This window comes from Corythoichthys intestinalis, chromosome 9, assembly GCF_030265065.1.
Source record: "Corythoichthys intestinalis isolate RoL2023-P3 chromosome 9, ASM3026506v1, whole genome shotgun sequence".
Classification (NCBI taxonomy): domain Eukaryota; kingdom Metazoa; phylum Chordata; class Actinopteri; order Syngnathiformes; family Syngnathidae; genus Corythoichthys; species Corythoichthys intestinalis.
The window spans coordinates 31373559-31401076 of record NC_080403.1 but is presented as its reverse complement, the minus strand read 5'-3'; the positions used below and the strand labels follow the sequence as shown (position 1 = coordinate 31401076).

At 38.8% G+C, this 27518-nt stretch overlaps 1 protein-coding gene across 15 annotated transcripts in view; it reads right to left on the bottom strand.

Annotated features, from left to right (window-relative positions):
• itpr1b (inositol 1,4,5-trisphosphate receptor, type 1b) overlaps positions 1-27518 on the bottom strand; it is a 130308-nt gene that overhangs the window by 55800 nt on the left and 46990 nt on the right. For 11 of the 15 annotated variants that reach the window (XM_057845338.1, XM_057845340.1, XM_057845342.1 and 8 more), the window contains 5 exons: positions 26994-27029; positions 21229-21264; positions 20515-20562; positions 19890-20019; positions 19421-19605 (listed from right to left, as the gene is read on the bottom strand). In XM_057845338.1, coding sequence (XP_057701321.1) covers positions 19421-19605; positions 19890-20019; positions 20515-20562; positions 21229-21264; positions 26994-27029 — 435 coding nt within the window. The remainder of the gene's footprint in view (positions 1-19420; positions 19606-19889; positions 20020-20514; positions 20563-21228; positions 21265-26993; positions 27030-27518) is intronic. The other 4 variants (XM_057845346.1, XM_057845348.1, XM_057845341.1 and 1 more) reach the window with 3 other exon arrangements.

Sequence of the window (27518 nt, the reverse complement as noted above, 5' to 3'; positions counted from 1 at the left end):
GTAAATTCAAAGTCAGGTGGACATGTTGCATTACAGCTGTCGATACGGAGAAGTATCTTGTTTAATGGCATTGTATGCAGGAATCTCTTGTACTCCTGCACAGGGCTCATATGTTCTGTCCTATTTTCTTCTCAACAATCCCACCTTACATAAGAACTGTAATCAGCTGAGTGGTTACAGTAAAGGCACGCCGTTGCCTCAGCGCTAACACTGTTACATCAGCTTACAGAAGCTGATTAATAGGGAGAGGGAAAGGATAGCAGAGACGGAAACCTGAACCTGAACCCACCCTACTTTTATGTGCTAAGATTGAACAAAGTAGTGTGTGCTGTGTAGACTGATGTAATGCTTGCTGGTGACAGTGCTATTAATAGATACTCTATGTATATATTTATTCGTATATATGCACCGTGAATTGATCAATTTACATTGTACCTATTACGGGTGTAATGATTCCTTTTAACCATGATTCGATTCATGTGAACATTTGTGGATGAATCAATTTAAGGACAAAAATGGTTCATATAAAATTATGCAATATGAAATAATTCAATAAGAGGAAATCAATTCAGTATTTTTTTTGGAAAAAAAAAAAAAACAAAAAAAAAACATAAAAACCCCCAAAAAACAACAACAACAAACAACCATGATGAATTATATACCAAGATCTTTATAGTTTAGGTGAAATTTACTCCTAAATACTTAAAGGGATCCACGAGTATAAAGACTGGAGGCTTTATTAGCCGCGATTTTTCTCTTGTTCTAAAATATGTTATTAGAAACACATAAATAAAATATTGCAATTGATTTTAACTTTATAATATTTATTACAGGTTTTGTCCAAGAGAAGACACCATGTTTTACATGCGCAATGCATGCTGGGGGTGATGACATGGTTGGGGGGATACTGGGAGAATAGCTGTGCTCGATATTAGCGAAGCTAGCTCCTGTAGTATGATGACTGGCATGATTTTGTCACATTCTGCTGCTGGTCAGATTGTTTTTTACAGTGCTGTGGGATGAGTTCTCGACATCGTACCTGGATTCAATTCCAGCTCATCAGTGAGAGTGACAATATCTCGATACGGTCATATATCACGATATTTTGCAAACCGATCGGTTTTTCGATATGCTCCCGCCAAGTACCGATACTTTTATTTGACATATTGGCCGGACAATGGAGTATGGATGCTGTAAACTTCTCAATGTTTGTTGAGCAATTCCTTGGCGGTCCACTAGAGGCACTCAGGAGTGGCGGTGAAGGTAAAGTGCGCACAAGTCGTCTAGAGAAGAAGAGAGGAAGTTCCAAATGGGTTGAAAAAAAATACAAAAGCTTCGTGAGGACGGTGGAGGAAAAGGTGAGAAAAATATCGCTACAAATCACAACTGTGGACACCAGGGGTCGCGTTAACCGAATATTTTCCGTCGTTGACCAATTTTTTAAAACGGTGACGGAAAAAACTGAAGTCCATCCGCCATTTTGACCGGTTGCAATTCACACCCCAGACCACAGGGTGGCGAGTGAGCATATTAATTAGCTATTGTCTCTCTTGATGCATGACGTCGTTGGCCTTACTCTGAAAAATGTCAAGGCAGCTGAGTGTCCGAAGTTTCTTCAAAAAGCCCCAAAACGACGATGGTGTTGATAAAAGAGGTGAAAAAAAGAGGGACTGCACAAGCGGGCATGCAATTCAAGTCCATGCGCACCAGGAGGAAAGTGTGAGACTACGTTCAGGCCACAGCAGGTGAACTGTTAATTTCATTGTTCCATATGCTACATATGGTAGGCTACCTACCTACTGGGGCCACAGTCAGCTGTTTTTGTCACTGCGGACAAAAAGTTACATATTCATCTGCTTGATGTGTGATGGCACGGTGTGGATTCTCTGTTAAGCTTGTTCGGACAGAATATTAATTTAAAATGAATGAAAACTAAATACTATTGAATATGTTGAAGCGGTATGCAATGTTAAGAGTCTTGTTAGCTGTAGGCGCACTATCCTATTCCCCTCACTATCCACTCGCGGGGGCCTGCGCTTGTCAGTGACGTTTCTTATTCTCGCTATATGATTATACAACTTTAACAATTGTTAATAATACGCTCTGTGTGTAGTATCATCCATCGCTTTTCCTTTTTAAATGGGCACTTATAAGCGAATGCAAGAAGTAACAACGGGAACATTTTTAAACAGGCATTTCACGGGAGAGCATTTCGACTCTTCGGCCAATCATATAGCGAGAGCTAGTGGATAGTGAGGGGACCGCGCGCGGCTCTTAAGTGTCTCTGTCACGTGACTGTGTCGTAGCCGGTAACGCGCTCCGCCAAATGGACACACAAGTACGGAAGGTGAATTATGCCAAACAAAGGGTCACCACAATGTCATTATCATCATTTTAAAAATTTAAGTGACGGGTAAAAATAGATTATGACCGGATTTTTATGACCCTGTCAGTCAAAATGACAGACAACGAAAAAGTCTAGCGCAACCTCTGGTGGACACACTTTAAATTTTACACCAACAAGAAAGGAAGTAAGGTGAACAAGGACTTTGCTGTATGCAAGAATTGTCTGACAAAAATAAGGTTCACTGGCAGCTGGTGACGAAGTGGACACCGGATTTCCTCACTGCTTCGCTTTCATCACGAGGTAACTAAGTTTTGCAATGTAATTGATTTTTTAATTTACATGTATTATTTTGATGACATTTGGTGTTGAATGATATAAAATATACCAGGACCCTAAACTGGATGAAAATGAATATCGAACAAGCCTACAAGAATTTACTGATTTATCTGATAATATTTGAGAACCACTTTCCATCTAGTTTACTACACAAACTGTTAGTACTGCATTTTTGATACAATAAGCAATAAAAATGGTTTGAATAGCGTCCAAGATATATAAGGAGATGTGCATGATAATTAATGTAGCCTACATATTAAACATAGGTAATCATTGCATTTTTAATTTCTATACATTCAATTGATATTTTTTTAAATCCGGATTTCAACTCAAATGCTATTAAGTAGCTAATATTTTTTGTTTTATTTTGTTGTTTTTAAGGTGAGGAAGAATGTGACTGACTGAGTCCGACATCTCAAATGCTGAAGCAGATGGTGGAAGTGCTCAAACCAATGCTTTTGGCAACAAAGGTCATGTACGAAAGAAAAAACCCACCAATTTTATCATTGTCCCACTCCAAGCTCAACTGCTGAGTGACACCTACAGCACTGTTACTGGTTGTGGTTTGTTTCCTCTATATGTGCAGGTCCACAATTTGCAGGAGATTTATATTTTACACCAATGTTGCACAGAAAAGTTGTCACTGTTTAATAAATCTTTCTATTTTGAAATATCTTTTTTTGTCTTTTCGTTTCAACATTTGTATCGGAGAATATCATATCAAATTTCTGACCAATATATCGATAATTGCTGTTTCATGATATCGTGAGATAATCGTTATCGTGAGTATTGTGTCGTGAATCGTATCGTATCATGAGGTGTCCTGAGGTTCCCACTCCTACTCATCAGCGATGTATTTAAAGCTGCCATTAGAAAACTTGTATTCTTGACCCCTTCATTGCTAGTTGCATCTTTGTCTTGTTTTCTTCGTTGGTCTGCTGCCCTCGTTTTGGAATCTTCTACAATGCACAAGTATCTGGGTGCATTATTTGTTTTCACCCTGCTTTTGCGGCATTTAGCCTCTCACCGCGGGTTTCCCTTAGGTTTTTAAATTGATCCCGACCTGCGGTCACAAACCCTTTTTTTTTTTTGTCTCCCTTTTCGCGATTGCGTGTTTTTTTGTGTGTGTGTTCAATAAACCCTTGTATGCAATTGCTCTGTTATTGTTGTCTGCTTTGGGGTCCAACCTTGCTTCCGCATTCGCAGAGCGTAACAGATTATTTGGTTTTCATCTGAGGACTTGAGTTACTGATTGCAGCCAATAGATCAATAAACAATATACAATACTATACTATCGATGTAGAGAAAAATAACATGCTCCTTGTGGTGTTAATGTTCCTAAACAGTGTGGCTTGAATGCTACCTGCATGCAGTGAACGTGCTTGAAGTATAAATCAAGACACGTCAGTCCTCTTATTACAATTCGTTGGCCAGCAAATGATGCGAATAGCCGGCATTCAAACTAAGTTTAATACATTCATTCATTCGTTTTCTGTGTCGCTTATGCGTCCTAATCATTTATTTGCGCCGTATTCATGTTGCATATGTATGTTTATGATGTAACTTGTTTATGATGTAACTTGTTTATTTAGCACCTTTGGCTAATGAGTCCAATTGAATTTAAAAAGTGCTTATTTACTGCCACAAAAGCTTCGGGACCAACATTTGATAAGGGCACGAAATCTGAGAACACCAGCAGGGCGATCATCAATCTGGACAGTGCTTTTAATTTTAATTAATTTAAAAAATAAATACAAATAAATTTAACAATAACTTTTTAAAAATTATGGTTGGTGACCCTGTTCCGATCGGGTAAGGCAGTACTTTAGACGTCTCGGTTGAGGCAAACTGCATCAAAGTTTTTCGTGTGCTGTGATGCATGGGCTACCTGCAAAAATAATCAAACTGCTGTGTTTCACTGTATATCCTAATCATTTGTAAAGTACACGACAGCACTGGACGCTAACAATCTCCATAATTGTATTGGAATAAGTTTGATCACACAATAGTTTACTGTGAAGCTCTGCAAACAAAAACTGGACATCTTGACAGCGAACACTCTCCTGCTCAGTTACTAGAGCAGGAGAGTGTTTGCTGTCACTAGACGAACTTGCCACATGAACACTACGGTTTTGTCCTACTCTCGTCTCATCCAGTCTTTCCTGTTCATTTTGCTTTTGGTGCTCGTTTTGTGAAATATCGACCGTGCTGTCCTGCTCATTAATGTTCCGCTCAGGTTCAGGTTGAAAGGGCTGAACAGATGACATGTTTGTGTCAATAAAGAGTCATACTCTGAGAACCCGGCAGTGCCACCCATTTACGTCACAGCCCAGGGAGCATTGCGACGTGAACAACAACAACTTACTACATGAACTCATTTTACAAATTTTATAAAAACGAAAACATCAAGAGGGATTTTAATATCAAATTATCATAACTCATACTGACATATCTTTTAAGAACTACAAATCTTTATGTTCGTGAATCTCTTTAAAGGGGCACTCCAGACAAAGTCAACGTGAATCAATTCTTAGATTGGGTCAAATAAAAGTGTTGTTAAGAACCATGCTTATTCATTCATTCATCTTCTGAACAACTTATCCTCACAAAGGTCGCGGGGGTGCTGAAGCCTATCCCAGCTAACAACGGGCAGGAGGCAGGGTACACCCTGAACTGGTTGCCAGCCTGTCGCAGGGCACATGGACACTAACGCACATACTCACACCTATGGACAATTTGAGAGTTCAATCAGCATACCATGCATGTTTTTGGGATGCGGGAGGAAACAGAGTAACTGGAGAAAAACACACAGCTGCTTGGCAGCAACGCTGCGTTGTTGCTCGCTACAGGTCGTTTGTCTCACCTACACAAAGCCCAAATAACATACTGTAAAACACATTTACTGTACATGCCAGACAAGATGTATTTGGGACATCGGGGGCTGTAACTTGTCGGCACAGCTTAACTGGCGGAGTAAATGAGGAAGCTGCAATTGCGCCTGGCGGAAAGCCACTGACAGCTTCTCATATAACGCATTCGGACCATACGTCACACCAGAGTATAAGTCGCATTTTTGGGGGGAAATTTATTTGATAGAATCCAGCACCAAGAACAGACATGTCATCTTGAAAGGCAATTTAAAGCGCATGTGACACGAAAAAGCATGTTTATTTCATAATACACGCGGCATTTTATGCTCCTGAATGATATGGACCGCTTGGATGTGTGTGGAAGCGATCGCTATATTTATTTAGTTTTTTTAATCCCGCGCCATGAAAACGAGTGACTTCCGGCTTCAGTCTTGCATTGAGGAGGAGGGCGCTGTGACGTGTACGGGTGAAGGCGTCCTCTTCACTAAACAGCCGTACTGTTGTGTATGAGGACTAAGGATTCAGCTGATTTTACGGAGTAATACGTTTATTTTTCGCATCACGCCAGCCAAACGGCTGCAGAAAAATCTTGCTTTATGAGGGAGAGGTGTGTGCACCTTTTTGGAGTTTCAAAAGGTTCCCATTTACCGTGGATATTGGCCAAAACAAGCCCTACTACTGTGGGACCATTGGACTTACGAGGAAGTGAGTAAACATCTTGTCTTGTATTATGTCAAATACGAATACAGCGATTACAAAGTAAACACTACAAACTTTCTTTAAATATAGGACTACTTACGTTTGATCATTGATAGGTATATAAAAAGCTCTCCTCATGTACATTAGCTGCACATTAGCTGCACAACAACTGCAGCCGCCCCTCCTCCGGGGAACGAACTTTAAATTGCTCTCTGCCGGGTGGTTTGCAGATCTGCGAAGACAATCGACAACCCAGTCGTCAGGTCAAATAATCCGGGCTAGTTATGTGTGATTTTCCGCTTCGAAGACCTTGAAATATCACTCGGTTCGGGTTAGCATGTCGGCTAGCTGTCACGCCTCTTGGTTTGTTTACATTCTCCGAAGCTGGGGAAGGGAAATGACATACGTCCGGTTTAGGTGTCATAAAATATTGTTCAGGACGTGCGACAGTAAAGGTGAAGTCGACAGTTTTGACCATTATGGAGTAATTTTGCCCTGTCGTCCTGAATAAGTGCATTTTTAATATTTCATATTCCATTTAGCACAAGACTGTTATATGTCATGACTATGCCATTTATTTAGCAATTGGGGAAAATACTTGGATAAAAAGAATATCCTGTAAATATATTGAAGTAAAGAGACAGAAACAATGGCATTTTGCAGCTCTCTTCGTCGCGTTTTCCTCGTTGTGAATAGTTCCCCCTCAAAGGGCTGACTGGTCCTTCTCAAGCCATTTATTTAGCTATTGGGAACAAATACTTGGATAAAAAGAATATCCTGTAAAAATATTGGAGTAGAGAGACTGAAACAATGACATTTTGCGGCTCTCTTCGTCGTGTTTTCCTTGTTCTGAATAATACCCCCTCAATGGGCTGAATAGTAAAACCGATGAGCCCAGTCTCCCGCTGACGTCATCCACCTGTTGGGGACGCTAGAGCCCTATAATGGTAGGAGTGGCTAACCAGCAGATTAAAAGACTAATTTCTCGTCATCTGCGCTTTGCTAAATTGTTGTATATAGTCGAATCGTCTCAAAATATGATTCTAATTCACATAATAATGCTATTTAAGACTTTTTTCTCCTATCGTATGCTCTTTAAAATACAATAGAGAACAACAGGCTGAATAGGTGTACGGGATGCTAACATTACATGACCCTATAAGTTAGATCGGGCCTAAAAAATCCAGCCCGACCCGACCAGCCCGCGTGTATTAAAGCCCGACACGGCCCGAGCCCGATCAATTAACTTGATTTGCTTGCCAGAGCCCGAAAAACCCCGAATTTTTCATTTGTAGGCACGACCACGAAAAAAAAAAAAAGAATTTTAGGATTTTTTAGGACTCAGGAGGAGGAGGAAATGCAGGGATGCAATGCATGGTTGCGTTTTGCGTGATCACGTTTGTGACGATGCCAGTGCATATACACATAATGATAACAAATTAAAGCCTGTCGTTTGTAACGAATTCTCCCAGTTAAGAAGACTGGAAGATGGGTATTCAATAAATATTTATATCTTTTATATTTGCGTGTCTAACAGGCGGATAGTGGATTTGACATTTATTTTAATCTCCTGGAGTTGGCAGAAAAAAAACACAAGTTTTCTTAATGTTTAAATAGTCTGCATATTTTTAAGATAATTATAAATGCATTTACACATCGAAATACCGCTGGAAAAGTTCATTAACCCCTTAATGCCTAAATTGATTTCCAATAATAAAAAAAATGTTTTGGGTGTGTTTTTACCTTCAAATAGATGCTAAATTAAATTGAAAGTGATAATTTGAATATAGCCCATGAAATAGGCATACATTTAAGTATGATGCCGATTAGCGACAACAGGCAGTTAAGTAAAACAAATGGCAAAAAAGGCACATGTTCCCATCTCAGGTCTGAACACACTTTTATTGATACATCTTTTTTCACTGCTTGTGAAATTCAGAAAAGCAATTATTGTTTCTGTTTAAGCACAGATGTACACTGCACTTTTCACATTTGAAAATGCTCTGCCCCTTACAGTTTGGGTGTTTGCAATGTTGCCGCGCATTTTGAGCATTTGGCACAATGTTATCACTGGCTCCTATGTCTGGTTGGCTTGGTACCGGATCTATTTTCCCTGTGAATACATCAAATGAGTGCACCAGACCTCTTGTGTCGCAAAGCACAAAAAAATTGTATCCTCATTTGTATGGCTTTTAGGGGATGTATTGTTTTAGGCTCAATCTGACCTTGAAAGGAACCATTTGCTCATCTACACACACCATTTGGTCCTGAGGGAGAGCGTGTCAATTAGTAATCTAATTTTGTGAAGCTTTGTTGGGTGCCATGTTGTCACATAAATGAAGTGTTTTATTTCTTCCCATCTGTCTCGGATCATGTCATCTGCTACTATCGGAATTCGAGTTATACTGGACCAGTACAACATGAACAAGTTTTGCAGAGTTCTGCTGTTTTACAGTTCTTCAAGGTATCCTGTTTCTTTTCGATGTACTGTAATAGCACTTGCAGGTGCAGCACTGGTGGTTGGAGGTGGATGAGGCGGCCCATCAGCATCTGCCCTCACTTTCACTGAGAGCACACTCATCACTCTCCACAGGAGGAGTGTTGGTCCGATGTGCTTGCTTAGCGTAAAAAGCCGTTACGTCCATTTGTATTTCTGCAGAAAAATAAGGAACAGAAATTACGGTTATAATTTCAAAATAAAATGTGGTGAAAACCATCAACATACATATACTTCTGTTTGATAGTTATCAGCACATGCTGTGTTCATTTTTCATTAGAGAAATAAATGAATAGAAATTACATTGTTTATGCAACACGTTATGTTTGTTATGTCTACAGATAAGTGTGGCAATGTCTAAATAAAACGTGTCTAAAAGCGGAACGACATGGAGGCACACGTGTGCACCGTTGCATACAAAGGATGCGTTCATTTTTTTGTTCTACAGAAAAATAATCACAACAAATGCCCTTTTTTATGCAACACATTACTTTTGTAATGTTTAAAGATGATAACGAGAGTGATAGTTTATACACAAAAGGCGTGCGAGTGTTGCAAACCGCCGACAAACAGCGCATTTACGTTTGCGGGGTGGCGGGGGACATGGGGGGGTGCTTTTCCTTTGATGCAGGCTGTGGCGTAAAAGCGACAAACCAAAATCATCAAAGCGCTTCAAAAATACCCGTCATAGAAACTATCTCCTCGTGTTAGCGACACAAGTACACAATAAGGCGGTACATATTTTTTATTTCAGCTTACTTACCTTGAATCGGAAGAATTTGTCAGGTAGGTGACGAGAGGTTGGACCTGACTCACAACTTGAACATCGCGGTCCGGGCAAAGGATGTGGTGTCGTTTCTGGTCGGACCAGACTGAAACTAATGCTTGAAATAGGTTCCTAGGCATGTGTTTGCAATACATCAGTGAACAAAGACAGACGGTATTTTGGCCGCATTTTGAGCGGAAACACTTTGATGCCGAATCGCCACATACGGCATTAAGGGGTTTTAAATATATTTCTCGTATGAGACCAATGCGCCACATTCGTTTACATCCAGCAAGGCAGACACAGGTTTCAGTATAGCACCTTCAACAATCAATTTGAATCCTTTCCATATCCCACTCCTGCAAATGTTCACTTTTCAATTCCCCTGTCTTTAGTCTGTTTTTCACTCCTATAGCTGCTCCATATCGAAAAGGAAATACCAGGATGCTCGCTGAGGGCGCCTGCAAGGCGCAGGAGGGGAAGATTGAAAGAGAGCCACTGCGTTCACATGCGCATGCATGGACAGCGCCTTCCCTATTTCATCCAAATTTTTTATTTTATTTAACATCCATACAATGTTTTAGTATAAATATTTGAATATTTATTTATTTTAAAAAAAAAAGAAAAAAAAGCTAGCGAGCGAGAAGTCGGCCCAACCCGACCGTAAATAATCACACATAAGTCGCTCAAGAGTATAAGACTCACCTCTGCCAAACTATGAAAAAAACTGCGACTTATAGTCCGAAAAATACGGTAGTAGCAGGGGCAGGCGAGAAGGCGTTACTCCAGGTGACATCATCCTACCCTTCTATTTAGCCCCGTCCAAAAATCCAGGCAGCTCTGACAAAGAAAAAGATTTTCTTGCGACAACTCAGATATTCAGTAATTGTTCTAAGTGAAAATGTTTTCAGCACGCATCTTCCAACATATTTCATGTATTACCATCAACATGGCTTGAGTGTCCCTTTCATGGCAATCATATTATTTACCATACTACATAAAGAGTAATCAACATCTCTTCAGATTGGATTAACAGTACCGTATTTTTTGGACTATAAGTCGCGGTTTTTTTTCATATTTTGGCTGGGGGTGCGACTTATACTCAGGAGCGACTTATGTGTGGAATTATTAACACATTATGATATAATTTCACATGTTATTTTGGTGTTTTGCAGTGACACTGATGGTTTTGTAAAGTTGTTACCATGTTCTTATGCTATAGTTATCTGAATAACTCTTTATAGCTATGGCCACGTTCGCGTTCTGCCTTTGGCAGTATATGTTCAATTGTATTATTGACTTTTTTATCTTGAAATGGATGCATTTAGTTTGTGGCGCTTTCACGCCCATATGAGGGCGCACTCGCACTTGTTTATGTGATGAAGAGTGCTCACACGCCAGAAGAAGACGGACAGCTACGTAGCTCTGAGTGAGTAAGTGAGTGAGTGGGCGAGTTAGCAAAAGAGCATAGACGGCTGCGAACCTACTTTCATTGTTTATGCTTTTAAATCATCTCTACAAAGGCAACGCCTGCGTGTATCATCTTTTCTGTTGTTGTTGTGTGTTTTCCACCCGCGATCGGACACTTAGAGCCAGTTGTGTGGTTGTTTGAACGATGTGCTAATGATAGCGAACGCATGCTAACCTGTTACTTATTGCTAATAGTACCTATTTATCATTTATTTACGTTGATGCAAACCTGTTTTCTATCGAGGACCAAATTGATTCAGCAAATTATACGGACGTCCAGCATTGTCTTTTGGGAGTTCGCTGTATAGCCAGGACCGAGCCGTAATGTAGGACAGTATATTCACATTTCGTTAATCATACACTGTACACTGTACATTTATTTAGCATGTTGTTCTCTATTGTATTTTTATATTAAATTGCCTTTCAAGATGACATGTCTGTTCTATGTGTTGGATTTTATCAAGTAAATTCCCCCCAAAAATTCGACTTATACTCCGGTGCGACTTGTATATGTTTTTTTTCTCTTCGTTGGGCATTTTATGGCTGGATCGACTTATACTCAGGAGCGACTTGTAGTCCGAAAAATACGGTAGGTTTATTTGCTATGTTTGCTTTTACTTTTCTACACAGAAACAATAGAATTACTGTGGCAGATTTTACATACCGTATTTTTCAGACTATAAGTCGCAGTTTTTTTTCATAGTTTGGCTGGGGGTGCGACTTATACTCTGGAGCGCCTTATGTGTGAAACTATTAACACAATATTATATAATTTCACATGTATTTTGGTGTTTTGGGGTGACATTGGTGGTTTGGTAAACTTGTTAGCATGTTCTTTATGATATAATTATCTGAATAACTCTTAATAGCTATGTTACGTTAACATATCGCCCACGTTCGCATTTCGTTGTTCGTGCATCATATAACATTATCATACTGTACACTTATTCAACAGGTTATTCTCTACTGTATTTTTATTTTAAATTGCGTTTCAAGAGACCATATCTGTTATATGTGCTGGATTCTGTCAAATAAATGTCCCCAAAAAATGTGACTTATACTCCGGTGCGACTTATATATGTTTTTTTCCTTTTCATTGCGCATTTTTGGGCTGGTGCGACTTATACTCATGTGCGACTAATAGTCCGAAAAATACGGCAATTTCTCCATGGAGTTAAGGAGCGATTACTGTGTCCCACATGGGAGTTTTTAGTTTTCCAGACTTTTTATTTTTCTTTTTTACATCATTGGTTTCTTCTGAGCTTTGTGTACTTTTCGGAAAATATGGTTAGTAAAGTTCTTTAAAGAAAAAAAAAATGGATTTATGAAATTTTGGAAAAGAAAAAAAAAATACACTAATATGGGATTAATCAATTATCCTACTGTTTAACATCAATCATTTAATGATTTTAACAGGGGGGAGGAGCTGTTTGTAAAATATGTAGGTCTGGGTAAATAAATGTATTTTTCTCTCAGCGTATTCTGTTTAAAAGCTTGGGAAGTTATTATTCCAAGGCAGCAGCAAAGTGTATTGAGACAAGATAGATCAAAGAAAAACAAGTTCTGAAAGTGTAGCAGATTAAATATCACATGATAAACTAACACAGAATTTAAGCAGAAAATTGATATGACATTTATAATGTGAATGTGTGCTGTCATTTGACTTGAGTACTGTGGATTGCAGAACATTTAATGAATTAAGTGAATCTGTCTTTAAAATGGAGGGTGCACAAGTGATCTGATTAGGAATCATTCGATTTAAAGCAAATGAACCCATATAATTGACTAACAGCTGACCGATTTTCCAGGATTGTAGCACAGCAGAATGTACATTATTACACACCACATCAAAGTGACAATGAAAATTTCATGGAGAGGGGCTTATTCTGTGTTGTGTAAAATATTTAGACGATACATGTACGACTAAGGACCAGAGGTTAAATTATTTTTCAAAAGTACTGTGACTGTAAATTGAAGTTTAATCGGCGTAGTGGGTTGGTGAAAGTGGTGGGTGGTAAATCATACCAAGAAGACCAAAGGGAGCCACAAAAAGCCTATTGAGTAAGAGGGTGGCACCTGTTTTCTCGTGTGACAGGATCTGAGGTCATGTTGCGAAGATGGCGTGGAAGAGTGTCTACGTTGTTCTTGTTACGTAACAAAACACACAACCGCACACCCTCCTCAGACTGTTTTGATCTCTTTAGCATCCAAGTATATCCTCGAGCATGTGTACCAAGCTGTTGCTGGGGGGTACAGATAAGTGGAAAAGTTCAACTGCTATTACAACCACACTGTCACTTAAAAAAAAAAAAAAAAAAAAAAAAGATTACTTAAGATAAGCCTGAACGATATATCGTTTAAACATCGCCATCGCGATGTGTGTGTGCGCGATAGTCCCATCGCAAGCACGTGCGCTAGTTTTTCTTTTTTTTGATCCACATACGCCTCACTTTCTGGTCTGCGCACAGCCTCCTACCCTCCCTCTCCCAGCCTTTTGATCCTCTCAGTCACTGCAGCACAACGATGGCTTTGATCTGGCCAAAGAAGCAGACTTCACACAGGCATCTGTCAATCATCGTTTAACTTGTTAAACAGTTGCAAGGAAGCCGCGCTGGAATGAATGTGTGTACTGTGGGGACGTTGGAGACATTTAAATGCCAGAAGTGATCATGAGGAGTGTGAAATTTCTACATGTCACTTCAACGGTCACAGCTAAAGTAGATAAACAGAAGCATTTAATAAAGCCAAGCATTTATCTGCTACAGTACTTTATTCTTGTTCAAAAATGATTTGGTTGGACAGTTATGTTTAAAACGTATCATAATTATGACATTTGAAGTGCTTAAAAACCATTTATTTATATACATTTTTTAAATCACTTTGGGGGGAAAAGTGAGAAAAAAACATGTCTTATATGTATCTCTTTCCAATGCTAAATCTGAATAAATACATTGGACACAAAAAACACAAACACACAAAAAAAAAAAAATAAATAAAAAATGGGGGGGGGTGCGCTACTTCGCGGTTTTTTACTTATCGCGGCGGGTTCTGGTCCCCATTAACCGCGAAATACAAGGGATGACTGTACACTGTGGTGATGGTGAGTCATCTAAAGTCTTTCCAAACAGCTATTTAAGTCATCTTGTGAAAATTTCTTGAAAAAAAAATATATATACATTTTTTTTTTAATATCGCAATATAATATCGCAATATATCGAAAACCCCAAAAAAATCGCAGCAATAGTTTTTTCCAATATCGTTCAGGCCTAACTTAAGACTTACTATTATTATATTAAAAATCAAATCTTTCACACATTCCGTAAAACATAAAAGCATTAAAAAAAAAAAAAAAAAAAGCGAATAAAAAAACCCCAATCGTTTTCTGGCATTGAGGACACAAACAGATTGGATACTACATATGGTTGAAAATTACACATGGTTTCAAAACCGCAAGAAATTTCTGTCAGACCCTCCCTATGGCATTAGCTATTTTTTATGTCCCAAAAATGCAGGGAGTAATCCCTCGCTTGCAGCTGCAAGGCTCAACCCTCCTCCACTGGTTGTTGCTCAGTGTCAGTGAGTAAGCTGTGCTACATTATGGCTGGAGGAGGTGAAACTCCTGAGCTTTTATCCCCTGTCAAAGAAAACGAAATCGCTGGTATGGGAATACTTCAGCTACTACAGAAAATTTACAGACGGCACCGGCCTAGAGGAGGAGGGCCAACCAACATATAAACCATGTTTGCGGAGGGTGGCTGCCGAGGAGGCAATACCTCCAATATTGACTTCGCATTTATACAAAATTACAGGTTAGTAAACATTGTCATGAAAGTTTCCTACCAGCCACGAGAGTTAACCCCAACTTTTTTTGTGTGTCTTGCGGTGGTAAACTGTCTGTGTTGAGAAAGAAAGAAAGTGTGTATAATGTAAACATGATACAAGTCATACACACGTGAGTTTTATGAAAAATAATTATTTTTGTTCTGGTGGTAATAACGTTGAGCTGTGGCTGTGGGTTTAGGCTCACCTAAAGGATTGCATTTATTTTAATTTTATTTAGAATCTTTCAGTTATTTTGTGTTTTTTTTTTCTTTTAACTTAACATTGTAATTATGTTCCAATTTGCTAATATGTTTTGAAAATGTCTTAAAAATCCTGTTCAATGGAAAAGTTTTTTTTTTTTTTTTTTTTTTTAAAATAATCCACATATCTCAAAGTAACACATTTTAAAGCTGTAATTGCAAAACTGTGATACCATGATATTTCAGCTTAAGGTTATCATACCGTCAGAATCTCATACCGGCACATGCCTATTGAAAATAATACTGTCGTGTTAAAATTTGCCAGATTATTTTGCGAGACAGAAACTAATGAGAATAATTGACTGATTTTATTTCAAACATATCTGATTAATTAGTAGGAGTGGGAACCTCACGATACGATACGATTTGCGGTTCAAAGCTCACGATAACCATCTGACGATATGGCGATACAACGATTATCGATACATTGGTCATACATTGGTACATATTCTACCAACAAACAATAAACAGAAAAACAAGCTTCTGCTGCGAATTGGAATGAGTTTATCACTTGTAGACGTCCAATCCATTTGAACTGGGAGGGTAGCAGCGAATGTTTGCCATCCCTCCCACTTCAAACGGATTGAACGTCTATGGCCGTCATTGGCAGCCAATGCCAGGCAATTTTGGGTCATTTAAGGTCATTTACCGGTTGATTTTCAGTTACTTCACCGAAAATCGGACAGAATGACTGCGAATGCTTTGGTTTCTAATTAGTGCTGCAACAATGAATCGATTAACTCGAGTATTCAATTAGAAAAAAAGATTCAAATTAAAATTTGCTGCTTCGGGTATTCGTTTAATTAAAGTGGCGTTGTAATGGTTTGTTTTGATAGTGTTTGCATTTATTTATATTGATTTGGGTGGATACACGGCCCTCTAGTCTACCTCATTTCACATGGCTGAATCCATCTGCTCCCTGTTAAGACCAACATAAGCTTAACTTCTTGTTTGAGGTAATGATCTTTTTTGAATGCATTCATAATTTAGTTTAGAGGTATATTTAGCCATTTTTTTGTGGGAATATGTGTCTGAGCCATTTGTTAAGAGCACTGTAAAAAGCGTTGGCATTTTATAGCATTTAGGCTAGCGGACTTTTGCTATCTAAGTTATTTAATTGTTCTTTTGTTGTAAATAGATTCTCTTTTTCTTTTTTCTTTTTATATAACGTGTGAGGCTCAGCTCAGGTATTTTAATTTTTATTTTCCTTATCCGATTACTCCAACTAAATAGTTCATCGATTAATCAACTACTAAAATAATCGATAGCTGCAGCCCTATTTCGAATGGAGTCTAAATGGATTGGACGTCGAGCACCGTCAATGGCAGCCTTAGAGTTACCTGAGACACTATTATGGTGGAAAATTTTGGTAGCAACTTGTTGGTTCCTTTTTTTTTTTTTTTTTTTAATTAAACATTGACACCTTTTTAAAACGATATCTCGATTCTTGGCAGGAGCATATCGATGACCTTTTGGGATACAAAGTATCACGATATATCACCGTTTCGATATTTTGTCACACCCCTATTAATTACCATATATCAGTAATACCTGCTATAAATATTTATCTGGGCACAATTCAATTGAGCCTGGAAGTTTACTCATTTACATAACCTTAACAAAAAAAAAAAACTAAACTAAAACTGGTATACCCTATCGCTAGGCTGGTGAGACAGCGTTAAGCCATGATAATCAACACACCTTTATGTTGTTTCCAGAAAGTACAATTCTACACCATGTGACCCAGAGCGACTATAAATCATCATCTTTGTTCTTTCTCTGCGCAAAATTTGTCGTCATGCTTAAACCCAAGAGCAAATCATCAACCTCCCAGGCGAACCTTGTGGCTATGTTTTTGTCACGCATCGGACAAGAAGCCCTCTGTCCTAAAAAGGGGCAAGGCAACCCAACGTTATGTAAGGCAGGGAAATGTGATGCATCTGCTGATGTGTCGTAAATTCTCTCCACAACAAACACGATCTCCCGATGTTCACTTGTGCCAGCACCACGTCAAATAAGGAGTTCTATAACACCTAAGGTAGACTAAACTCTGAAACAACATAAGTACCCACATTTGTTTAGTTTTCCAAAAAGTAACAACACACAATATTAAGATTGCTTATTGCTTATTAAATTCCTGACAGAAAACTGTAACATGTTGAAAATTTGCATTAATCACAAAAATTTTAAATATGTTTAATGAAGGTTTAAAAAGTTATTAAGTGTTACTTTAAAACTTTGAACATTTACCATTGCCTTAGATTCTAAACAATAGCTGCAGATCCATGACAAAATATACGGAAGAAGCAACTTTACAGGACAGCTAGCCCCTTTGTGCTCTGTCTGACCTTAGTGCACAGTCAACAAGTCAAGTGAGTTCACTGTGCACAGGGAGGCTATTGGGAGTGTCTATTGCTTAAGTAGCACCAGAGCTCCTGAAATCTCCTGACTCTGCCTTTAGGCCTTAGACAGGCTGGGCCTTTTATTGCCCTCTTTTCACTGGCAAAGCATGACCCATTTAAGAGTCCAGTTGAAGTGTTAGGAGGCCAAAGCTACTGGCATCATACCCAGGGCCGGCAGCAGCTTATGTAACAGGAGTCATGTGAGTACTTTTTCTGCACTCTCTGGGTAGTCAGGCTTTGTCAGGTGATCCCGAAGATGAGAATATTATGCAAGGCATCTGTTCATGCAATACAAAACGGCACAAAGTGCACAATCTCTACTATAAAGCTGTATATACAGTGTATTCAACAGTTGTGCTAATATACGATCACCGGCCACTTTATTAGGGACACCTGTCCAACTGCTCGTTAACACTTAATTCCTAATTAGCCAATCAAATGGCGGCAACTCAGTGCATTTAGGCATGTAGCATGGTTTAAGACAATCTCCTGCAGTTCAAACCAAACATCAGTTTGGGAAAGAAAGGTGATTTGAGTGCCTTTTAACGTGGCATGGTTGTTGGTGCCAGAAGAGCTGGTCTGAATATTTCAGAAACTGCCGATCTACTGGGATTTTCATGCACAACCATCTTTAGGGTTTACAGAGAATGGGACGAAAAAGAAAAAATATCCAGTGAGCGGCACTTCTGTGGGCAGAAATGCCTTGTTGATGCCAGAGGTCAGAGGAGAATGGCCAGACTGGTTCGAGCTGATAGAAAGGCAACAGTGACTCAATTAACCACCCGTTACAACCAAGGTAGGCAGAAGAGCATCTCTGAACGCACAGTACATCGAACTTTGAGGCAGATGGGCTACAGCAGCAGAAGACCACGCCGGGTGCCACTCCTTTCAGCTAAGAACAGGAAACTGAGGCTACAATTTGCACAAGCTCATCGAAATTGGACAATAGAAGATTGGAAAAACGTTGCCTGGTCTGATGAGTCTCGATTTCTGCTGCGACATTCGGATGGTAGGGTCAGAATTTGGTGTCAACAACATGAAAGCATGGATCCATCCTGCCTTGTATCAACGGTTCAGGCTGGTGGTGGTGGTGTAATGGTGTGGAGAATATTTTCTTGGCACTCTTTGGGCCCCTTGGTACCAATTAAGCATTGTTGGAACGCCACAGCTTACCTGAGTATTATTGCTGACCATGTCCATCCCTTTATGACCACAATGTACCCATCTTCTAAAGGCTACTTTCAGCAGGATAATGTGCCATGTCATAAAGCTGGAATCATCTCAGACTGGTTTCTTAAACATGACAGTGAGTTCACTGTACTCAAATGGCCTCCACAGTCAGCAGATCTCAATCCAATAGAGCATCTTTGGGATGTGGTGGAACGGGAGATTCACATCATGGATGTGCAGCCGACAAATCTGCACCAACTGTGTGATGCCATCATGTCAATATGGGCCAAACTCTCTGAGGAATGCTTCCAGCACCTTGTTGAATCTATGCCACGAAGAATTGAGGCAGTTCTGAAGGCAAAAGGGGGTCCAACCCGTTACTAGCATGGTGTACTTAATAAAGTGGCCGGTGAGTGTATATTGTATATTTCTGTAGGAACCTCTTGTAGTTGGAACCCACTCCACTCATAGCAGAACTTCCTGTCCTTTACAACTTTTTCAAATGTTTTTCTTTTCTATTTGGATACATTCTGAATGTTTTTCCAGCATCTAGTTTCAAGCTGCATGATGGTCCATTTTGGAGGGCTTAATAAATTATTGACAACTACATTATAAAAACTGCAAAGCAACAGTCACTTGTTAATAGTATACATGCTTCTTCCTGGGAAAATACGATTCCAAGCTTAGTAATTCCAGGCTTGGACATGCAAATGTTGAACTCCACTACTACGTCTCATTTACCATTCTGCACACTTTCTTGAACACAGCACCCCCTGCGTACCTGGATGACTGTGTTTCCACCTTCGAGTAAGGCAATTGCAAGCAGTATGCTTTCTTGAAAGATGCGATCGCTGGTAGCATTCATGATGAGGTCAATAACCAGATCAGAAGCTCCCTCTTTATCCAAGTGGCACTGGACCTCTGCTAAACTCAGTTCGCCTCGCCCACCGACCCCAGGGCTGACAACTACAGTCACAAACAAACAAATAAATAAATAATAACTACATACATACATACATGCATAAAGATTTATTTGCACTGCAGATGTAGGCTATAAAGTTGTATATGCAACACGTCTCCTCAACTAGATGCCTGTGTCTTTCTTATCATTATGATCATAACACACAAGCACAAAAGTGACCCTGACTGCTCAAGCAGCGAAGTTCAACAAATTCTGATTTTGTCAATCTACATATCCTGGTATTCTCAGTTATAATGATTTAATTTTCACATTTTATCACAATGCCCACCTGTGAGAGGTTTTCCCTGTCCTCCAGTAGATATTGGACCATTGCTGAAGGGTGTATGACTATCTCTCCTCTGTCCAGATTTTGCATTCCCATAGTATCTGTTGACCAAGATCTGCCGCAAAGCTTCACCCTATCGAGACAAAATACAAATTATGAATCCATTTGTCATTTTAGTTTGTTGAATTCACATAATGTACTAAACTAGCGAATCACACTTTAAAGACTATAATTACAAGTAGTTATTTTGCCAACTTTAACATAAAACTATTTTCTATTAAAATCATTTGACTCATGAATATGACGTCTGCGAGCGAATACATTGCCCCAAACACAAACTTTGTCTTGAGAAGCCAATATTCGTATTGACTTATTTCCTCTGATGTCTGTCATGGATGTTAAAGGATTACCACGGTAATGTATATAGAAAGGAATGGACATATTATCTTGGTGAAAATCAGTGCAGCATTTAAATTACATAGTACCGCTGAGTGGAAAAGGTGTATTAGACATCTAGTAAGCCTTACATATAGTACATGAGGGGCCCGAAGGTGAGTGAGCGCCATGCAGTGACTGAGGGGTCAGAAAGGTAGTTTTGTTTTTTTGTCAGTATTCGATGAAGACCTACCCTCCTCTGATCCTCCAGTTGCTTCTGAGGCTGGTTGGGGTCAAGCTCCTTTTAAGGGTGAGTTGAGTTAGCAGAAAGCAGTCGAAAAAGGTGAAAGGGTTGGAATTTGTTAATACAGTGCACATTAGTTTGACATGCAGTGCATTGAGTGCATATTACATCATGCAGGGGGAAGTCGGTGTCATGCAGGGCGGCTGATATGCTGAGTACACATCGACGTGTTTATGAAATCACTAGATTGCTCATTTCTATCTAAGTTGAAACAGCAACACTTTGTTTTCAGTAAAGAAAGGCCATTTTACCACCCCTGATCAACAAAAAAAAATGACATTGTCAACAACATTCTGACACAATGAGACTCCAACAAGTTCTTTGTTGCGAGTTCTTATTTAGTCAATCGTGAGGTAAACAAATCACTGTGAGGAGGAAACAACCTAGTGACATACTGTGTAGGCTATACATAAATGACACAAAAAAACAACATTTAACTTCCTTCATACACAAGGCTCACTAATATCAAAAGCATAATTAGTTGAATATGAATTTAAAATGTATGAGGAATTCAAATAACTAAGAAGAATTAAAAAAAAAAAAAAAACAAGCAATGTTAATCTACTTAAAGGAAGAACTTTGAGATTGAATGGGAATAATATTATGACGTATTAAGAGTAGTAATCCATATTTTACACCAGGCCAATATAGGTTTAAACACACCTCATCAGGGACCTCAGGTTCAGGTGGAGGTGCCAGCTGATAGGGAATAAAAGGATGATGTTAGTCAAGGTTTGAAGATGGTCAGTTAGTGATGGTGCAACGTTGCAAATCACTTATCCCTTAGGGCAACTATTCAACCATACAGCAAAACACTGCTCTTTTCATTAAGCTCCAATCATTCGTACAACACACATTAGGCATGCACTAGACAGGAAGACAGGAATAAAAAAAATAAATAAAAAAAAGAAAGAAATAAAATTGGGGATGGTATTGCAATTTATGCTTTATGAAATTATGTGTCATCTAGGGCAGGGGTCCCCAACCACTTTGAAGATTTTGGAAAGAAGTCAGAAATGATCACTTTTTGTGGAGAGAATTTAGCACAGAGCTCTCACGAATTGCAACTACAATAAGTGTAATTTGAGTTGTGTGCAGAATTTATCTATCCTAGTCTGATAAAATGTATTCACACAAAAGTGGTCCGTGCCACAAAAAACGTTGGGGACCACTGTTCTAGCATACTATAAAATGAATGATAAGGAGCATTCTTAAGATGAAGCAGCATTAGAACACGACAAAAAAAAATCCTGAGAAAAATAGCTCACATTATAGACTACAGGTCAGCCTGTACAGTAAAGCTGCAGTGTGACATACAGAATTTAGTATTGCACATTTTCTGTTTAGAGTATTTCATGGTAAATTACCAGTATATTTATTGTCCAGTTAATACATTATTTTCTTAGCCTTCTGATCACTTTAATCAAACTTCCATGCTTATGTAAGCTGTGTATACAAAAATGTCAGGAAAATAACATTTGAACCTTATTGTGATTCAGAAACATTTTAAATGTCAACAGGTATGCGCTGACTTCCATTTAACATGAGTTTGAATGTGACTAGTTTACTTTATAACACAGTCAACTCAATTGTAACAGGGTGTGCAAACTTGTGCAGCAAAATAACACAACTGCATTTTTTACTTCCCATATTGATAGTTTTTCCAATTGAGTTGTCACTTGTAATGATAATAATAAGAACATTGATATATAAATGATAATAAAGAAAATTATGCATGATTTATGTTCGTATTAGGGTTTTGTTGTTGTTGTTGTTGATAACCCAAAAACTTGCTCATAAACAGGCCTGTTGGATTTTTTTATATGCAATGACAGATGACCTGCAGATTGTTAAACTTGTTGCATTTGATTGTGAGCATTGTTAGCTACCCTTTCATTGCCAGTTGCCACATCAGTGAAGCACTTAAATTCCAGGAAAGAGAAAAAAGGGAGGGGTGTATTGGCTCTTATGCAACAGCTTCCTGAAGCTGGCTTGTGCCCAAGAATCGTGCAGTATTAACTTGGGGAAACTGGGACAGTGCTGCTTGGTGCTTAAGAATCTGCACCACCCCCTACTGCGTGTGGAAAAAAATAACACCCTCCTGACTTAACACTCTCTAGCAGTCCGGCAGGATAAATGAGGACAAGCGAAGTCTGTCCGAGTTTGTTTGGCAGAAATAACAAGTCGGAGGTGAGGGTAAAGTAAGAGCTGACAGAGAGTGGAACGTGTCACTAAGAGTAAAATGTTCATTTGCATTGCACAATAAACTTATGGACAAAGAAAAATGAAGGTCATGCAAAACATTGCATTTTATTAGTACCTTAAACATATTATGTATAAAGCGTATGAAAAGAAAGTAACTGTGTCTAAACTGTGAACAGCAAGTAGCCCTGGAGAATCAAACGAAAGTGCACGTGAGGGAAGCATGAGCACATGGAGTGAATGATATAATCGGGCTTGATTACAAGAGTGCCAGCATGTTCACGTGTTGTTTTCCCTTCACTGACGTTTGATCACTTTGCTATTTCTGGAAGAATTGGATTACCGGTACAAAGAAAGATGGATGGGCAATTGTGGCGTGTAGGGATACAGGTTATGGGGCCTTTATGTTTTTTTCTTTTTTTTTGTGGCTGTCTTCTATGCAAAATAAAGACAAAATTACACTCTAGATTGCTAAAAATCACTGCACTCTGTGTCAATTACAATAGTTAAAATAAAAGCAATTGTGAGATTACCCAATTCTAATCTATATCTAACAGACTAGGGGAAAAAAGAAGGTATAATACTAGTCATTTTGAAAAGCCTTGCTTTTCAGGAATGATTTCAAAACAAGTACGTAATAAACCAAGGGCATAGGTTTGGTCTTAATGTTGATAGGGACGATATAACAGCATAACCTGCATGTGCACTTTTTGCTGGGGACAGGACATTAATAAAACCAAACATATTTGGTGAATGGGGGTCAGGGCTACATTTCTCACCAATATGAACCTAATTAATTGATAGGCTAAATGATTTAGACCTATACTAACTTTCACACTTCAAACTTATAACGTCTTAATCTGATTTTTTTTTTTTTTTTTTTAATCTAGTCAAATAATTTTCTCCATCTTTTTTTTGAGTGTTAAAGGCTAGTAAGCAGATTAATGTGTCAGATTCATCCACTTACTTTAAGTAAATATTACTATTTGTTCGTATTGAGCCCATACATCTAAAAGTTGGTCATCTTTCACCTAAATCAAGAAAAAAATTCATTCAAATAATGTCTTCAACAATATTCTTGAATTAAGAACATTTCTGAAGAACAAGTTTTTCTTTTAACATTAAATATACAAACGTTTTGCTTAAAATAAGTCTGTTAAGCTTATTTTCAGTTAGATGTTTTTCTAATTTCAAGAAATCTCAGTGAGTAAAATTGACTTGAAGCACTGTAGCAGTAGAAAAATTGGTGAGGTCTTCCCACCTCCACAACATTGACATCTTTTTACATTACTTACAGTGGCTGCTGCTGGCGGAAAAAAAAAACTTCTAATATCCCTCGTCTTTGAAGGGGGTGGGGAAGGCGGCATGTTGTATTTCTGTCGGGCTGTGAATGGGTGTGGCGGGATCAAGTCATCAGCTCATCAAACGTGCGTTTCAGGGGAAAAATGGACTGGCACATTCAACCAGTGAAAAGGGGTCAGTGTAAGTGAACACACTGAAAGTACTGTAATTGATTTAATAATGGTAGGATCAATTCTATCCTTACAACAAATTGGAAGCCAATCTAATTGACCTATATAACTTAAGTCATTATATAATGCAAATAAGGTTGCTTGAAAGATGGTGGGGATAATTTGAGCATCCTGAAAAGTTGGTAGTGTTATGTCCCTACCGTCCCTATGCAAACCTACACCCTTGTAATAAACACATAACTGGGTGCATTTTGTTTGTACATTACAGTTGCACTTCCTAGGGGCTTTGGCTCCCTTGTAACTCAATCCATACCTGTGAATCTACTACTGTGCAGTAAACTACTTTGTATCAAGAAGGCCGATTATAGTCAACTGGATTATTTAATGAGTTACAAGGGTTACAGAGATAACAGAAGGACTAAAACATAAAAAGAAACCTTTTCAACCCAGCCAACAAATTATACACAGCCTACTGGAGGTTTGGTCCCATTCTGATATTAGTCAGCTATGACCAATGAAATGGGCTGCAGTTACACCCAGCATCCTAGTGACACCTACACAACAACAAACCAAAAAGAAGAACCTGCTTTTATCGACTTCCTTCTGGACATTGGTCATGATCACACATACTTTTATAATGTGCACCTACAGTACGACATGTCCAACGCACCGCACTGTCTGCACACCAAGTCAATGACATGGTGAATCCCCCACTAAATATACTCATGAGTAATGAAACCACAGTAAAGAAAACTTATAAAAGTGTAAAGTGCTTTTTTGTTTTTAACTTACAACCAAAACCTTTTTATGTGTACTGCCTTTCTACAACAAGCGCAAAAATGTAATTTTTAGGCTTAAGTGTCCCCGAAGGCATAGTTGCGTGATCTTACCAAATCATGATAAACTATAGTATGTGGAAAACAAACATACTTTGCCTTTGACAGGAATTTAATTTGTTATGATAAATCGAAACAGTACCCCCACTGTGCAGTCTTTCTTGCAGTTAAAAAAAACTCATTTAAATGTGCAAATTGCATAGTTGGTCAAAAGAAATTACAGACTGGGAAATCCACTGAAAAAGTGCAAATGCAATGCACGCATGGAGGAACGACTTAGAGCAGGGGTCGGGAACCTTTTTGGCTGAGAGAGCCATGAACACCACATATTTTTAAAAGTAATTTCATGAGAGCCATACAATATGTTTAAAACTAAAAATACATGTAATATGTGCACTTAATCTAATTTCAACACTTTTAAAGTACAATAAGTCTCAAAATTCTTTTAATAACATTGTTATGCTGTTGCTAGTCAATGATGAGTTTTTCTTACCATTAATGTGACATCTAGTGCTGCATGGTTTTGCTGATGGCTTTGTAGTCTGGTTGATAATTGGGTGGGGTTAAGCTTCATGCAGGCATTGAGAAACTTATGCACGGAGCACCATCAGTGCACACCAAAACAAATTTATCCATTGGTAAATGTTTTTCTTTAGCGAACTCGGTGAAAGACTTGAAAAATTACTCCCCTCTTGTTGTCCCTTTCATAGTCAAAACCTTGCAATCACGCAGAAGTGGGATAAATAGCTTACGTCTGTTGACTCATCCAAAGCAAGAGAAAAAAACAGTGCCCCATGTATGTCCTTATGTCTTGCTGAAAACTACAATACTCCTTGTCTTTTTTTCTTTTTGCCATTTGCCAAAAGGGTTTCTAAAATTAGATGACAACGCGGAAAACAAAACTGAAAACGAGTAAAGTTTACTTCCTGATCTCACGCACACGCGCACCACGGCCGCTATTTTCGACAGCAAAATACGGCAACCCCACTTGAACAGTGTCTCTGCTTCATCTGTGTTGCCTATGTGATTGATAGATAAATAGATAGATAGACACAACGACATGTATGTTTGCCACTTTCCCACTAAAATTACTGCGAACCGGCTTGTCGCCGGTTGTTGTGTATGGACTACGTGTCCCATGATCACCCTGGGCTCACACAGCCAATGGCATGGGACTTACATGGGATCTAAAGTAGCACATCTAGGTTGCTATTTGATGATATCTAGTGTGAAGTGTTGTCAGAGCATTAAAAACGTTATTATATGCCGCAAAAGTCACGTCTGCTCATTACTGCACAACACCAGCGTATGACCAGTGACCGTCGCCATAGCGAAACTTTTTTTTTAATAATTAAAGATTTGTCTGCGAGCCAGATGCAGCCCTCAAAATAGCCAGATCTGGCTCGCGAGCCATATGTTCCCGACCCCTGACTTGGAGCATATCGCATATCAACAGCTATGCAAATATAGAGTATATATTCTAGATATTATATCACAATTTAATAGGAACTAGTACTGACCACATACACCGGGCAAATACTTGGAGCAGCATCATAAAGATTAAGAAGTTTTTCAATTGATACTTTTAGTGTATACTGGGTGAATCAAAAACTTTTTGACTGATCACAGGTATGGTGTTCATCATGCTCATGCGAATAAAATCAAACTTTACGTGGACTGAAATCACAGATTGTTCGATAGACAATGTTAATGCGAGGCCCATGGAAAAGAAACCACTGCCAATTTGAATGTATACGATGCACAGTAGTGTAGTTGCCTGGAGTATTTAAAGTGGTTCAGCCGGGATGAGATGGGCAAAGCTGCTGAAAAAGCTCACAAATAATACGCTAGAAAGCATTTTTACACTGTTAGTGGGAGCGGGAGTGATATGTGCACAACTTAAAATAAAATAATCAACCTCAGCCACATCCATTTCATCATCAAAGGCAATCAGCTGGAAAAAAAAGTATAAGGGGCAGAATTAGTACAGCTCCATTAGTGTGTTAAGCTCAGTCACACACACACACATACAAAAATGAAATGCAAAGTTAGTAAATGCTGTTAAGTCAACAAGGGTCTGATTTGAGAAGGTTAAGTGTTACATCAAACCTGGGACAAGTTGTGATGACTGACTTTGCACCTTTAAAAATTGCATCTGAAAGGCAGGTGAACACCAGCATGCAAAAGCAATGCCAGCATAGCACAAGCCAAGAGGGAGGAATGCAGCGGGGAGAATCTTTCTTCTCCTGTCGACATTTTTGAAATGCCCAAAAATAATATTAGTTCAATTGTGATGGGTTGATTGAGAACACGGCCGCAGCCCCAAATTATGAGTGTTCATTCGTGCATTTTCAGTTGTTTTTTTTTTTTTTAACTACGTCCATCAAATACTTTTTCCCTCAATTTAGCTCTATGGGGTTTAGGTCACATTAATAGTGAGAGA